General features: G+C 44.7%; 1 protein-coding gene across 1 annotated transcript in view; it reads left to right on the top strand.

Annotated features, from left to right (window-relative positions):
* Positions 1-17,124, top strand: part of CAMK1 (calcium/calmodulin dependent protein kinase I) — a 142,105-nt gene that overhangs the window by 92,351 nt on the left and 32,630 nt on the right. Inside the window, exons 3-4 of the mRNA XM_040359030.1 lie at positions 2,506-2,637; positions 15,783-15,857. Of these exons, the coding sequence (XP_040214964.1) occupies positions 2,506-2,637; positions 15,783-15,857 (207 nt within the window). The remainder of the gene's footprint in view (positions 1-2,505; positions 2,638-15,782; positions 15,858-17,124) is intronic.

Consider the following 17,124-nt stretch of genomic DNA (forward strand, 5'->3'; position numbering starts at 1 on the left):
AAAACGAAAATGGTCAGAATGGCTCTCCAATTGGGGGTTCCCCTTTTTTACCCCAATTACACTTTCCACCTTGTACTGCAAGCTGAGGATTCCTTCCTTCCTCATAATGATCATGGTGCTTTCCTTGAAACTCTTAATTTTATTTAAAAATACATTAAAACTGCACTGCGGTATTTGCATGTATTGTATGTATCCTCCTTCTGAAGTCACAGGGTTTGTGACGTAACGTGTAAGGGTGGAGCCTGGGAAATCCTAACTTAATACTGGAAGTGGGCAGGCACCAGGCTTGAGCGGTGGTGTCCAGAGTGGCCACTTTATTGCTAGTATTAGGTTGGACCCTCTTTTGCCTTAAGAACTGGCTTCAATCTTCATGGCATAGATTTTATCAAGGTGTTGGAAACATTCCTCTGATTTTGGTCCATAGTGACATGATGGCATCACGCAGTTGATGCAGATTTTTTTGACTGCATGTCCATGATGCGAATCAGACCAGGCATTGTTTTTGCAAATTTCTATTGTCTAATTTTGGTAAACCTGTGCGACTTGTAGCCTCAATTTCCTATTGGCTGACCAAAGTGGCACCTGGTGTAGTCTGCTGCTGTAGCCGATCTTCAGGGTTGGATGTGTTGTGCAAACGTAGATGGTGTGCTGCATACCTTTTTGTTATAACGAGTGGTTAATTGAGTTTGTTGCCTTTCTATTATCTCCAATCAGTCTGCCCATTCTCTGACATCAACAAGGCATTTTCTGCCACAGAACTGTTGCTCACTGGATATTTTTTTTTCTTTTTCGGACCATTCTCTGTAAACTCTAGAGATGGCTGTGTGTGAAAATCCCAGTAGATCAGCAGATTTTGAAATGCTCAGACCAGCCCGTCTGGCACCAACAACCATGCCATGTTCAAAGTCGCTTAAATGCCCTTTCTTCTCCATTCTGATGCTCGGTTTGAACCTCACATGTTGTCTTCACCACATCTAGAGGCCTAAATGCATTGAGGTTGCTGCCAAAAATTAAGAGTTAAATTCCTCAATCTGACGAAGGGTCTAACCCTCTTCCACACTATCCAAAACAGGGAAAAGGTTCTGGCTGGGCTTGGCCTTCAAATAGAAAATGAACCCCCTTGTGCTTAGTAATTGTGAAAATACATTCCCTCTTGAGATGAGTGCGCTGATTCCAATGTGACTGCACATCCGAATCACTCATATGAACAAGCCCTTCGAGGCAACCCCTGAAAAGGCCTCCTCTTGGATCATTACCCCTCTTTACAGTATGTCACAGGTCGCCATAGCTGCAAAGGTTTTCATTCAACCATGCTGAGCTTGTCCTACAGTCACGGTCTCCCAGCCGGGGAGAGGACATCCATTGTTGCTTCAAAGAGTGCAGCTTCACCGCTACTATGTATGTGAAGGGGCAGCCCACTGCCAAACAAAACTCCCAGGGAGGACTACTTTAATGTAAACCCATCATAAACGCCAACCTGGTAAAACTGGTATACCCAGGATGTAAATTTTACCTTTTGCAGGCTTTATCTGGTGTCCCAATCACTAGTACATCCTTCCTCAAAGTAGCCATTGTTGACTGAGCAGCTAGTCACCAGGTGTGAGCTTGGTCATATTAGGGGGGGTTTACTTAGTCATATGCAAATATCCAACTTTTTGAAAGTTTGTATTTGCATATTTCAGAAGGCTGCGGATCAGGACAGAAAGGAATGCTGAAAAATTAGAAGCCGACATCTTATGGTATCTGGTATACAGCGTGACTCTTACTTTAGCTATTTTATCCCTAGTATTGGCTTGCTTTAAGCGGAGTTCTACCCTAAAGTGGAACTTCCGCTCATCCGATTCCCCCCCATCCCCTTGGCACCTTTCGGGGGGAGGGGAACAGGATGCCTGTCTTTTTTACGGGTATAATTTCCCACTTCCGGGAGTCTGGGCCGCGGCACGTGACGTCACTACGGAGCTCCCTAGCTACCGGTCCAATAGGAGAGAGAAGCGGGGCCTTGCGCATGCGCAGTAGGGTTCCCAGCGTAAGGCCGCAATAGGGAACTGATGTACTGCCCGCAGGTCCCCGCAGAGTCTATGCCCGAAAGTGGGTGCAAATACCTGTCTTAGACAGGTATCTGCACCCCCCTCCCCTCTGAAAGGTGCCAATTGTGGCACTGGAGGGGGAGGTGGAAGCCGAAGAGCGGAGGTTCCATTTTAGGGTGGAACTCCGCTTTAAGTGTTCTTTTCTGCAACAGTAAAAAGTCAGGTCTCTGGCGGTGCCAGACAAGAATATAATGTGTGACAGAGCTGTGTAGACCTCAGGGCTGGATGGGCAACGGTAAAAATCCTTTGCCAGATAACGGTTGTTCTCTATGTATGTCATCTGTGTGTTTGGCGTTTCCTGAAGTTGAGCTTTAAGAACATAAGTAAATGGTATCTTTTTGTTATAGATAACTGTGTGGTAAAGGATGTCCTGCTTTAGTTATCTATAGTCATGTTTTTTTAATCTTTTTATTTACAGAGGGGCTTTTTCGGAAGTGGTCCTTGCGGAGGAGAAGAAAACACAGAAGCTGGTAGCAATAAAATGCATCCCCAAAAAAGCTCTAGAAGGGAAAGAGACCAGCATTGAAAACGAGATTGAGGTGTTGAGGAAGTAAGTGCGCGCTCCTTCTTTTTCTCTTGTCTCGGCTTTGAACTTAAAGCTGTTATTTTACTGCAAGATAAACCGGCTCCTGTCAGAACATCCGGGGTCACTATGGGTGAGCAGGCTATTAGATCTTAACATGACAAGATCTGTAGTCTGAGTCCTACATATAGCTCACAGGTCCCTGCAAGGCTTCTGGCATCTCCTAATCATACCCTGCAGTGCTTCTGGTGGATGGAGAAGACAACTGCTCTTTGCTCCTTTCCTAAAGGCAGACTATAGTCTTGTGTCTTAAAAGCACAGATAAGATTATTTACATTAAACGGAACTCATTATCGACTGCTTGTAGACTTGTTTCTATGTAATTTTATACATGCATGTGGGGGGTACGCAGCCATAACTGCTCATTACATGCACAGAACGGCACAATACTTTCTCCTGATGCTCCTTTTCCCAATGTGGGTATCGGCAAGCTCAAGCCAGCCAGTCGTGAAATTTTTTACAAAATTCTTTATTTAGTCACAACAAAAGGCGCGTCCACATGGACTATAACAGTAAAATAAACATACTGTCATCTACAGGTACAGATATCTCCGGCGGGTGCCCACGCCTATAAAAAAACATGGGCACAGCGAGGTTTCCGCTAGGCCCAATTCGCAGGTGGTGTTGGTGTCAGGCGGTCAGCGCAAAATGTGCGCCATCCACTCCCCCGCGTCACACCCGCACCAGTAATAACAACTGAACATTGTACACCTATAGGATGTTATGTGATAAAGCCAGTCATGAATTAAGCAGGGACTGGCCAAATTTTAATCCATGTATGTGCAGGCTGGATATACAGAAGTCGATCTACCAATTCTGATCGACTCTTGTACAACCACCTGTCAGCTTTCCCAAATTGTTCAATGCGGTCGGCTATAGCTGGCAGCACGGATCAGTGCCTTCTGACGGCGGGGAAAGCTTCCCCTCTGTCAGAATACAAAGGCTCAGCAGAAGGCATTCCCTCATCCACATCAAGTGTGTGGATGGGGGCATTGGCTCATTATGCAGGTTGGTGTGGTGGGGCCCTTGCTGGAAATGGTGCACTGCCTGTGCAGGTCATGTCCGACTCCGGGAATTGGGCAAAATATAACTTGCAGTGGGCCCCACACTGCAAGGCTTAACTGCTTATTTAGTCTAGGGGTGCTAGAATCGGTGGTAATGCCTTAATTCCCGCTCCAGCAGGCTTCCTCAATCTGTGCAATCAGCAGTACGCCTCTGCTCTGAGCTACTCCTGCCACACTCCAGCCTCCACGTACAGTGCAGGGTTAAAAGCCCTGAACTGTATATGATAGAGCGAGGTGGGGTTCACCGCTCCATGGAAATCCCAAGTGCAATTGTGGATAAGTCCAGGTGGATGTGGGTGCTGGCAATGCACTAGGCAATGGAAAGTGGCAAAGGACGGCTGGACGGCCGCACACCAAAGAACTCTTGAGTTGTCTTTATTGAAGGAACATGAGCAAACACCGCAAATACACAGCAGAAATCAAAAACAGCCGACGCGTTTCACACTTGGTGCTTATTCATGGCCATGAATAAGCACTAACTAAGTGTGAAACGCGTCGGCTGTTTTTGATTTCTGCTGTGTATTTGCGGTGTTTGCTCATGTTCCTTCAATAAAGACAACTCAAGAGTTCTTTGGTGTGCGGCCGTCCAGCCGTCCTTCGCCACTTTCCATTGCATATGATGATAACTTTAAAGTGTTACTAAACCCAGAACCTTGCATTCGCTATAATCTGGTCTCCCACAGTACACAGAACATGGAAATTCAATTAATTTAGTAAATATAAACTGCTAAATAAATTTTTTCATCAGCAGTATATAGCCGTCTTATTACTTTTATCAGTTTCTGGCCGAGCACTGGTTAAAGCTTGGAGGAGTTTTCCTTCTCTGACTCTCCAATGAGAATGCATGACCCCTGACTTTGTCTGGACAGTGCTTATTGGCCCTGTGCTGATCACATGCACCCTCCCCAAAAAAAAAACTTTTGCAAAAGGCACCAAACTGAGCATGTGAACTGTCCCCAAGGCTTTGTACTATCAGCAGAGGGATTGGGGCCAGTGGAAGAAGAGGGGGGGATTGGAGAAAACCAAAATCCAAACAGCCTTTTTACACAATGTGGAGGATTAACCCCTTAGGTTCCACAGTGAGTATAACAAGCATGCTTTACTGCATATACAGACTGATTTTCCTGTTGTGGGTTTAGTAACACTTTAAGGAGCGTGGCAGAGGGCGGAAGCTGGAGGTGGTCTGGAGGAGCCTGAATGCTGAGGGGGCTCTAAATACATTTTTTACTGGGTCAGCCGTGTGTTGCTGTGGTGTGTTCAAGCAGGCCATCATCCCCATAGCAAGGAATGATGTACATCCTGGCCTTGGAGCATCATTGGTGGTTATGATGCTGGCAACCAGCCTGCCTTCGCCACGGCAATTAATGATGCTGATCTAGGGCAAATTTGATGTGCTCCGGGCACCCTGGTTGAGAGAGAGGGACACTTAATACAAGGATCTCCCACTGGCACTTTTTTTTTATATGCATGCTGTACTTTCTAATGAGCAAGCCCAGCACTGCCTTTCTAATTGTTGGCATCTAAGCCAAGTAATTGGCTTCTTTGCAATGTGAAAGGCAGGGAATGCATCTCTCCTTGGCATCATTTTGTTGTATGTGTAATCTGATCTCCCTGGATTTCATGTTTCAAATGATTCCATTTGAAAATATATATATATATATATATATATATATATATATATATATATATATATATATATATATATATATATATATATATATATATATATATATATTATAATATTTTTTCTTTTCAAATGGAATCATTTTATACATTGTATTTATCCACCACTTGCAGTCAGAAGATGGCCAACTACAAAAAGCAAAAAAAAAAAAATGCAAACATAAAATACAAACTAGGCAGTTTTTCAGCTGATGCTTTGAGTATATATATATATATATATATATATATATATATATATATATATATATATATATTTCAGTCCTGAATCTAATATGTATATAAAATGTGTGCAGCGGTCTTTGCCAGCAATCCAAATCTGTCAAAGGCGAGTCTGCAGTACTGGGGGCTCTGAAATGCGTTTTCACACATAGCACAGCAAAGGGTGTTTGCATACAATGCAAATCTTTCAGCAGGCACAACAGTCTCTGTATTTGTCTTAATTGTATATTGAGCTGTTGGGTGGGAGAGGCTCGTCAGGCCTGTACTTTATGGACAGTGTATAAAGCCGCGGGATCAAATAATGAAATAAATCCTCCTTCGACACAGTCGGGTTTCCATGGCAATCCTGTGAACCCTGTGTGATCTGTACTGCCATTGGATATAACGGGTCACTTCAGGCTGTAAAGCTCCACTCCTTCATTGCCGGACCACACCGGCTGCCACTCCTGTCAGCCAAGAACAGGAAACTGAGGCTACAGTTCACAAAGGCTCACCAAAATTGGACAATAAACTATTGGAAAAATGTTGCCTCCTCCGAGTCTCTATTTCAGTTTTAGGATTCAGATGGTAGGGTCAGAATTTGGTATAAGCATGGATCCATCCTGCCTTGTAACAGTTAATGTTGCTGGTGGTGTAATGATGTGGGGGGTATTTTCTTGGCACATTTTGGAACCCAATTGAGCATTGTTTAAACACCACGGCCTACCTGAGTATTGATGACCATGTCCATCCCTTTATGACTACAGTGTCCCCATCTTCTGATGGCTCCTTCCAGCAGGATAATGCACCATGTTAAAAACCTCCAATCATCTCACCACTGGTTTCTTGAACATGACAATGAGGTCCAATGGCCTCCCAGTCACCAGATCTCTATCCAATAGAGCACCTTTGGGATGTGGTAGAATGGGAGAGTCGCATCATGGATGTGCAGCCGACAAATCTGCATCAACTGCGTGATGCTATCATGTTAACTACTTACCCCCCGGACCATATTGCTGGTCAAAGACCAGAGCACTTTTTGCGATTCGGGACTGCGACGCTTTAACTGACAATTGCGCGGTCGTGCGACGTGGCTCCCAAACAAAATTGGCGTCCTTTTTTTCCCACAAATAGAGCTTTCTTTTGGTGGTATTTGATCACCTCTGCGGTTTTTATTTTTTGCGCCATAAACAAAAATAGAGCGACAATTTTGAAAAAAAAATAATATTTTTTACATTTTGCTGTAATAAATATCCCCCAAAAATATATAAAAAAATTATTTTTTTCCTTAGTTTAGGCCGATACGTATTCTTCTACATATTTTTCGTAAAAAAAATCGCAATAAGCGTTTATTGATTGGTTTGCGCAAAAGTTATAGCGTTTACAAAATAGGGGGTATTTTTATGGCATTTTTATTAATATATTTTTTTTACTAGTAATGGCGGCGATCAGCGATTTTTTTTCGTTACTGCGACATTATGGCGGACACTTCGGACACTTTTGACAAATTTTTGGGACCATTGGCATTTTTATAGCGATCAGTGCTATAAAAATGCATTAGATTACTATAAAAATGCCACTGGCAGTGAAGGGGTTAACACTAGGGGGCGGGGAAGGGGTTAAGTATGCCTGGGTGTGTTCTAACTGTAGGGGGGGGGTGGCCTCACTAGGGGAAACACTGATCTTCTGTTCATACATTGTATGAACAGAAAATCAGCATTTCCCCCGCTGACAGGACCGGGAGCTGTGTGTTTACACACACAGCTCCCGGTCCCCGCTCTGTAACGAGCGATCGTGTGTGCCCGGCGGCGATCGCGCCCGCCGGGCACACGCACGGGAGTCGGGGGCGAGCGGGGGGCGCGCACGCGCCCCCTAGTGGCGGCTATACGATAGGACGTATAGCTACGGGCTTTCGCCCAGGAGAGCCGACCTGCCGCCGTATAATGACGGTGGCTGGTCGGCTAGTGGTTAATATGGACCAAATCTATGTCTACTCCTCACCTCACTCCTTCAGTCTCCTCTCGCATTACTAACTTACTGACATCTCGGCATGGATGTCTCGCCACTTAAACTAAATCTCTCTAAAACTGAGTTCCTAATATTCTCTCCCGCCCATGTCCCCCCCTCCATGACTTTTCCATCAAAATCGGCAATGCAACCATCAGTCCCTCCCCTCACGCCAGGGTACTTGGTGTAATCCTAGACTGAGTTGTCATTTCAGCCTCAAATCCAATCATCAAAAGTTTGTAGAATTCACCTCCGTAACATCTCTAAAATTCGCTCCTTTCTAACAAATGAAACCTCCAAACTCCTTATTCCCTCCCTTGTCAGCTCTCGCAGTGACTATTGCAACTCCCTTCTCATTGGCCTGCCTCTCCAGAGCAGTGTTGCCAACCTACCAGATTGAAATTTACTGGCACGACATCCGAAATTTATTGGCGCAGCCGAGTTTTTACTGGCATTTCACAGAAGTTAAAAAATTACATTTTTTAGGTGCAAATTTCAGTATTTAGGCTACAAACGAGTACGCTAGGCAAATGACAATGTCATTTAGGGCCGGTTCACACTGCTGCGAATTCTATTGCGAATTTGATCCGTTGCAATTGCTCAAATTCGCAAGTCATTTTATTAACATGGTTTTCTATGAGTGCCGTTCACATCAATGCGTTGCGAATCTAAGCTGCTATTAAAGGGTCCTGAGCAAGTTTGGTCCTTGTGCGATGCAAATTCAGCTCTATATACTACTGGAATTCGCTGAAATCGCGGCCGTGGAATTGTGCGATATTAAAGTCGCAGTAGTGTGAACCGGCCCTTAAGGCAGGTATTAAGGTAAAAAAATATATATATTTTTGTTATTTTTCGTTATAACCAGGGCAAATTATTTAGTCCAATCACACCCTGCCTTCATCCACCTCTGCGGTGTCTCCAATTGCCACCATCACCCCCTGCGGCCTGCCACCATCACCCCCTGCGGCCTGCCACCATCACCTGCTGTCACTGTCGGCTGGGCTGTCTGTCACTCCATCCGTCCCCGACTCCCCCTTGGACTCTGGATTACCTTGATGCAGGGCTCCTCCATTCCACCGCCACTGCGTGCTGCTCGGCCTTCGAGTCCTGGTTGCTTACAGATTCAAAAATCTGGCGGGATGTGGTAATGCATCACCCGGCGCTGCACAGCCTCTGTGAAATCTGCCCCCCACTGGCCGAATGCAGGATATGCTCGGCTAGCTCCGGAACAGCGCATTCGCCGTTCCAAGCCGGACCGATCTCGGCAATTTTTCCTCGCACATTCCCGCTACTACGGACATTTACGGGCAGGAAAAAAGTGCCCGTTTTTCGCCCAGCGAATTAAATGCAAAATACTAACCACAACATACAAAGCCATCCACAACTCTGCCCCCAGCTTTATCACCAGTCTTGTCTCCAAATATCACCCGAACTGTCCTCTCCGCTCTTCTCAAGACCTCCTACTCTCAAGCTCCCTCGTCTCCTCCAATGCTCGTCTCCAGGATTTCTCCAGAGCCTCTCCTATCCTCTGGAACTTGCTACCTCAACCTGTCCGGCTATCCCCTACTCTTGCTACCTTCAGGCAATCTCTGAAAACTCATCTCTTCAGGGAAGTCTATCGCGTCTCCAACTAATCTTTTACCAGCTCATTCCCCACAGTTGCAACCTTTTGTACCACCTTCCCCACCCTATTAGATTGTAAACTCTTCTGAGCAGGGGCCCTCTTAGGCCTCTTGTATTTTATTGTTTTATAACAATATTGTCTCACTTTTTTAGATTGTAAAGCGCTGCGTAAACTGTTGCCGCTATATAAATTCTGTATAATAATCTGAAGAATGTTTCCAACACCTTGTTGAATCTATACCATGGAGAATTAAAGCGGTTCTGAAGGCAAAAGGAGGTCCAACCTGGTACTGGCAAAGTGTATTTAGGTGGCTGCTAAGTGTGTGAAATAAGAGAGATAGAGAGATTATTTATTATTATTTTTTAAAATGATTATTTAATAATATATCATATTATATAAAGCTGTGTAGTGTTAAATTTATATTATGCAGAAGTACCCCCTGGGGTATATGTATCGCTTGCTTAGATGTAGGATATATAATTTTCAGGTCACCAGGCAAGCATCTTATCTAGAGCCAACGCAAAAAAATACCCAGAGAAAGCCAGAATTGTCAGATCCTCAATGCTAAGAATAGCAGTGACATCTGTGCAACATCTTTTTCGTAAAGCAGCCTGTAATCTCCCCTCCGCTCCCTCCCTTCCCGGATCCCATCCATTCCGTTATCCGCTCCGGAATCTCTCTGTATTTCTCTTGTCTAAACCTGAGCGTGATTAAGAAATCCCTCATTTGCCAAAGCAGCGGTAATGGCCCAAAGGAGTCCGATTCCCTCTAATGCACTGATCTATGTAGTCTTTGGGGATTTAGAGGGATTGGCCTTTCCCTACCTCTTAGCTTGTCATCTGCCATTGTCCTCTCATGTGTGCTGTCCTAGTGCACAGGGTGTATTTTTTTTAATTTTCTTTATCTTTCTTTTATTTAAATTTTTTCGTTACCCAAATGTTGTTTACTTTATATCTATACAGTTTTTACAGAGATGAAAGAAAACCCCTCTGTAAAAGGAAATCTGGTTCAGTAGGGTAGTGGTTCTCAACCTCCAGTCTTTAAGTACCGCCAATGGGCCGTGTGTTCAGGTTTTCCTTTACTGTTATTTTAAAGCGGAGGTTCACCCGTACATAACACTTTTTCCCCCTAGATGGATGCTTGTTTTGTCTAGGGGAATCGGCTAGTTTTAAAATATGAGCTGTACTTACCGTTTACGAGATGCATCTTCTCCGTCGCTTCCGGGTATGGGCTGCGGGACTGGGCGTTCCTATTTTGATTGACAGTCTTCCGAGAGGCTTCCGACGGTCGCATCCATCGCGTCACGATTTTCCGAAAGAAGCCTAACGTCGGTGCGCAGGCGCAGTATAGAGCCGCACCGACGTTCGGCTTCTTCCGGCTACTAGTGACGCGATGGATGCGACCGTCGGAAGCCTGTCAATCAAGAAGGAACGCCCGCTCCCGAAGACCCATACCCGGAAGCGACGGAGAGGATGCATCTCGAAAACGGTAAGTACGGCTCATATTTTAAAACAACTAGCCAATTCCCCTAGACAAAACGAGCATCCATCTAAGGGGAAAAGAAAAAAAAAAAACTTTGTTGGGTGAACTCCCACTTTAAATCCATATCAATGACCTGGTATTGATGAGAGCAGCAGCGGATCACGTGGTGTGCCGATCGGCATATGGTGACCCGTTCAGATCGCGGATCATTTACGATCAGTTGCACCACAAGTATCAATCAAAAGAATTTTGATCGATCAAAAGTAACGATTAATCAAGGAATTAATCTTTAATTTCCAAAAATTAAAAAAAAAATGCCATAAATCTAGCCCATTTTTTGTAGACGCTATAGCTTTTGCGCAAACCAATCCAATATATGCTTACTGTGATATTTTTGGTTAAAAAAAAAAATGTACAATACATATCGGCCTAAACCTGAGGAAAAAATTGTTTAAAAAAAAAAGTGATATTTATTAAATCAAAAAGTGATAAATAGTGTGTGTTTTGTGTGTTTGGTGGTTGCGTTTTTTTTTGCGCTATAAACAAAAAAGGACAATTAAAAAAACAAAAAACAAACACACACACACAAAACACACACACACACACAAAACACACACACACAAAACACACACACACAAAACACACACACACAAAACACACACACACAAAACACACACACACAAAACACACACACACAAAACGATAGCTCCATGTGGGGGTGTGTGTGTGTAACAAAGATTTAATTTGGGTATAGTGTTGCATAATGGCGCTGAAAACTAAAAATTGGTCTGGGCAGGAAGGGGGTGAAAATGGCCGGTATTGAAGTGTTAAAAGGTGGAAAAAGTTCTGAAATTATTATTTTTTTTTTTTTTTTTTTTCTTCATGGAGGTACATGTACTTTCCCTTATTTTTAAACAATAACCCAATACAATAATCATCCCCAGCACAGCCTGTACCTTTCCCAATCTCCTCCCTCCAACATTGTTTGTTGTTCACCTCCAGGTACGCTTTCTATGTTCACGTTGGAGCTTTTGCTGTGGGAGGGAATACACAACCCGTTGTATAGGTAGAAGAATGAATGGGGCAGAATTCCGTAGCCATGTAATAGAATTTTTAGTACGCCCCCACAGATGGGAACTTGTTGCAGCTGCCTGCACTGTCCTCCCACTAGCCAGGACCCCGCTGCCTATGTAGCTTTAACCCGGACTCTTTAGTCTTTGTAGCTCCCCCACTGTTATGTATTTTATATTTATTTTTTTCCTTGAAGCCTTTCAGGAGCTCCAAATATATATATATATATATATTTGTATGTATGTATAACTTTTCTTGTGCGTGGGCTACAGAGAAAAGCTTGCGTGTAGCTGCATGACTCAGACATGCAGGGGCTTTTGTTAGGGAAGCTGCGGCATTGCACAAGAGTGCCTTTCATTGTTGAGACATTTGCGGAGAACAGTCGCTTATCTGTTGATAATGGCTCACCTCCCAGAATCCTCTGCTCCATTCAGTCCTCACGTCTTCTACACTCAGCTTACCTGTGTACCACAAAAAGTCCTCTGTACAGACAGGATCGCCCTCGGGCATTAACTCCTTTAACTTTGTTTAGAGCCCAATTGGACATTTAGTTTAAAGCTGCTAAATACATTCCAGGCCCATCAGAACAAAGTTTGCAAAGTCTAATTGTTTTACTCGTTTTAATCCTGTAGCCTGCCAGCTTGCTGTGGAGGATACTTGCCCTCTGTGTGGAAGCAGTGGTCTCTCTGCAGAGGTCTACCATGCCTCCCTGGTGAGTCAGATCTGTAGCTCTTAAATAAGTAAAGCTCATGCTTCCCTGCTGATTGGAGAGCTCAAACCCTGACCCTGGGCAGAACTCTGCATTGCAGGCATTTGTCCCTGGGCACATACTGCCTTAAAGCAGTAGTAAACCCACTGACTTTTTTTATTTTACACCTGTGAGGGAAAAGGCCTAATGAGCTAGTATGCACCGCATACTAGCTCATTATGAAATAATTACCTTAGAAAGAGGCATCGGTGTCCCTCCCGGTCCACGCCGAGGCAGCTGACATTTCGCCTAGGCGTGTCTTCCGGGTATCGCGTCTCCAGCGCTGTGAGTGGCTGGAGCCGTGATGTCGTCACTCCCGTGCATGCACGCGGGAGACTTCTTTCCGAAAATCCCCTGTGCGCATGCGCCGCTCATTGCGAGGGGAATATCTCCTAAACCGGGGATATGCAATTAGCGGACCTCCAGCTGTTGCAGAACTACAAGTCCCATGAGGCATTGCAAGACTCTGACAGCCACAAGAATGACACCCAAAGGCAGAGGCATGATGGGAGTTGTAGTTTTGCAACAGCTGGAGGTCCGCTAATTGCATATCCCTGCCCTAAACCATAAAGGTTTAGGAGATATATTTTTTTTTTTTACCTACAGGTAAGCCTTATTGTTTTATTATAGGCTTACCTGTAGGTAAAAGTTAAGAAAAATAACTTTACAACCGCTTTAAAGTAATTGTAAATGCAAAATAAAGGTTTTATACTGCTCTGTGCACTGGAATTGCACAGAGTGGCCCCCGAAACTGCTCTTCTTGGGTACCTCACCAGAACTTCTGGCTACTCTTCTGTCAAGTGCCCCCACAGAAAGCCACATCCTGTGGGGGGCACCTGTGCGGGCTCACTCCCGCACCGCGCTGCCTGCATCTATATATACAGACAGTGGGGCTTAACCCCGCTCCCTTGTCACTGGCTTTGATGTACAGCAGTGGGAGCCAATGGCCTGCAATACCAGAAAGTAAGAGGGGGGGGGGGGAGCTGCGGCAAACAGGCACAGCACTGGATTGAATGAGGGCTCAGGTAAGTATATGGAGGTGATCGGGGATACTACCTAAGCATTTTTTCCCTTTATGCAAGGAATGGATTAAAATAAAAAAATGTTTAGGCTTTATAACCACTTTAGATGTTGGTACTGCCAAGTGCACATCAAGCCGCAACAGCTGGCAGCTTCTTCTATAGTTTGACAGGTTACCAGGAGCGAAGCTGAAAAGGATACCTGTGCCCTCTGCCCGCAGCTAAACGATGGAGCCCCGTGCACCAGGGCTAATGGTCCAGTACCAGTATAGTACCCCAAGACATAGCGGTTAATAAATGAGTATATGGCACTGCTGCCTAAACACATAGGGGGATATTTACTAAAGCTGCTGCAGCTGTGCATAGTGTAACCAATCTGCTTCTAACCTCAGCTTGTTCAATTAAGCTTTGACAATGAGCCCAGGTTCACACTGAATGTCTGTTTGAAATCGTGCCAGTTCAGCTAAACTGGCATGATTCTGAACTGGCATTTCAGTCTGACTTCGGGGCCAATTTGAGAGACATCTGTGCAGGTTCATTCACAGATGTCTATTGAAATTGAACCCCCCCGACGTTGCCAAAAGTAGTACAGGAATTACTTTTGGGAATCGGTGCGATGCCGCAAAGTTGGCACCGATTCGGGCGCTGCCGGCACTAGGCTCTTATTTGGAATGCGCTTTGACATGTCTAATCGGACTGGTGTGAACGGTGGCTAAAACCTGGAAGCTGATTGGTTAATATACAGCTGCACCAGATTGTGTGTTCCAAAACATCTGGGGTGCCAAGGTTCACCATCACTGGTCTAGGAGACTGGAGAACCAAGATCTACCTTCAAAGTCCTCCAATCCTTCCCAAACAAAACCGCTCCCTGTTGCTCCGGTTCCTGATATCATTATGCCCATAGACATGCTCTGGATGTGAGGACGTCGGGGACAGTCCACTGCCAGATTGTGGGGGAGCGCCGTTTGCTGGTGGAGCAGAGGATCGAGTATACAGCTTCTCCTCTCCCACTGGCTAAAATGAGCAGTTTACCTGGGTAGTGCGTGAATTTTTTTTTTATTTTTTACAAGAAACATACAGGCCTAGATTCACGTAGATGCGCGTATCTTTGTGCAGGCGTAACGTATCCTATTTACGTTACGCCTCCGCAACTTTGACATGGAAAGTGCCGTATTCTCAAACCAAAGTTGCGGCGGCGTAGCCTAAATAGGCCGGCGTAAGCCCGCCTAATTCAAATGTGATAGATGTGGGCGTGTGTTATGTAATTTTAATGTGACCCCCACGTAAATTACGCTTTTTACGAACGGCGCATGCGCCGTCCGTGAAAGTATCCCAGTGCGCATGCTCCAAATTAACCCGCAAGAAGCCAATGCTTTTGACGTGAACGTAAATGACGCCCAGCCCTAATCGCGAACGACTTACGCAAACGACGTAAAATTTTCAAAATTCGACGTGGGAAACGACGTCCATACTTGACATTGGTACGCCTCATATAGCAGGGCTAACTTTACGCCGGGAAAAGCCTAACCTAAACGGCATATCTGTACTGCGTCGGCCGGGCGTTCGTGAATTGGCGTATCTAGCTGATTTACATATTTCTAGGCGTAAATCAGCGTACACGCCCCTATCGGCCAGCATAAATATGCAGTTAAGATACAACGGCGTAAGACTTACGCTGGTCGTATCTTAGTGAAATTTTGGCGTATCTGATTCTTTGAATCAGGCGCCAAGATACGACGGCTCGGACTCAGTGTTACGACGGCGTATCTGGAGATACGCCGGCGTAACTCGTACGAGAATCCGGGCCACAGTCTTAATAAACAGCAGGCACTATAAGGTCTGAGGATTTAGCCATGTGACTTAATAATAAAAAGAGGAATATCCAGGCCAAACTCCAATTGCACGCTTCTGCAGGGATCACATGACCAATTGCCTATGTTTTAAGTCACATGACAGGACAAAACCTGGGTTCGGTATTTTCTCCTGGAAAGGTAAACCTTTTAGTCTTCCAAATTATTTATCTATTCCAATATTTGAGTATAGGTCCATTTTATTAGCAAATCTGACCGTTTCACACAGGGACATGTTACATTTCTGTCAATTTATTCTTGTTGCTTATTTGATCTGGTAGGTTTGTTGCTGTGAAGATCTGTGACCTGTTGCATTACAAATTTAGTTGCATTACAAATTTAACAAATCCTTTTTTCTTCTTCAAGGGTCAAACATGCAAATATTGTGTCACTGGAGGACATCTATGAGAGCCGCAGTCACCTCTACCTCATAATGCAACTGTAAGTATTGCAAGACCCCAAGAGCAGTAATGAAAAGCAGTGGGCTAGATTCAGAGAGAATTTACGCCGGCGTATATATAGATACGCCGCGTAAATTCAAATCTGCGCCGGCGTAGCTTCTTTCTGTATTCAGAAAGCAAGATACGCCGACATTAGCCTAAGATCCGACTGGCGTAAGTCTCTTACACCTTCGTATCTTAGGGTGCATATTTACGCTGGCCGCTAGGTGGCGCTTCCGTCGTTTTCGGCGTAGAATATGCAAATGACCTAGATACGCCGATTCACAAATGTACGTACGCCCGGCGCTATTTTTTTACGTCTGGCTTTTTCGGCGTAAGGTTGCTCCTGCTATTATGAGGCGTACGCAATGTTAAGTATGGACGTCGTTCCCGCGTCGAATTTTGAATTTTTTACGTTTGTTTGCGTAAGTCGTTCGCGAATAGGGCTGGACGTAATTTACGTTCACGTCGAAAGCAATGACGATTTGCGGCGGAATTTCGAGCATGCGCACTGGGATTCTTTCACGAACAGCGCATGCGCCGCTCGTAAAATACGTAGGGTCACCATTAATTTTAAATAAAACACGCCCACATCATCCCCATTTGAATTAGGCGAGCTTACGCCGGCCCACATGCGTTACGCCGCCGTAACTTAGGGCGCAAGTTCTTTATGAATACGGAACTTGCGCCCTAATTTACGGCGGCGTAACGTATCGGAGATACGTTACGCCCGCACTAAATTACGCAGGGCTACCTGAATCTAGCCCAATGTGTGGTAACCCAGGACAGCCAATCGGGACGTGAAACCCGGCTGCCAGGGGTTACTTCACTTTTCTCAGTCCTTCATTTTTGCCGCTACACTATAGAAATGTGTTTTATGTGTCTTTGTGGTGCACCGATGCCCCCTGCTGGCAGTCAGTAGTTATTACCAAAAAAGCATTTAAATGTAATACAGTAAAACATTGGCTTGCGAGCGTAATTTGTTCCGGAAACATGCTTGTAATCCAAAGCACTTTTAGATCAAAGAAAAAATTCCCCATAAGAAATGATGGAAACTCCAATGATTCGTTCCACAACCATTTATTTATAAGTCCTTCAGTTTATAGTGCATATAAAAAGATTATAGCAATGTGATAGGTTGTGTAACCATAACATGTCCACAGGGGGATTAGAAGCAAAATCCAGCAGGAGCTACAGAGTATAAAAGAAGAGAGGCGCCTCTAAGTGTAGCAATATTGTTACATTTAATGAAGGTACAACATTCAGAA

Source organism: Rana temporaria, chromosome 7, assembly GCF_905171775.1.
Source record: "Rana temporaria chromosome 7, aRanTem1.1, whole genome shotgun sequence".
Lineage (NCBI taxonomy): Eukaryota > Metazoa > Chordata > Amphibia > Anura > Ranidae > Rana > Rana temporaria.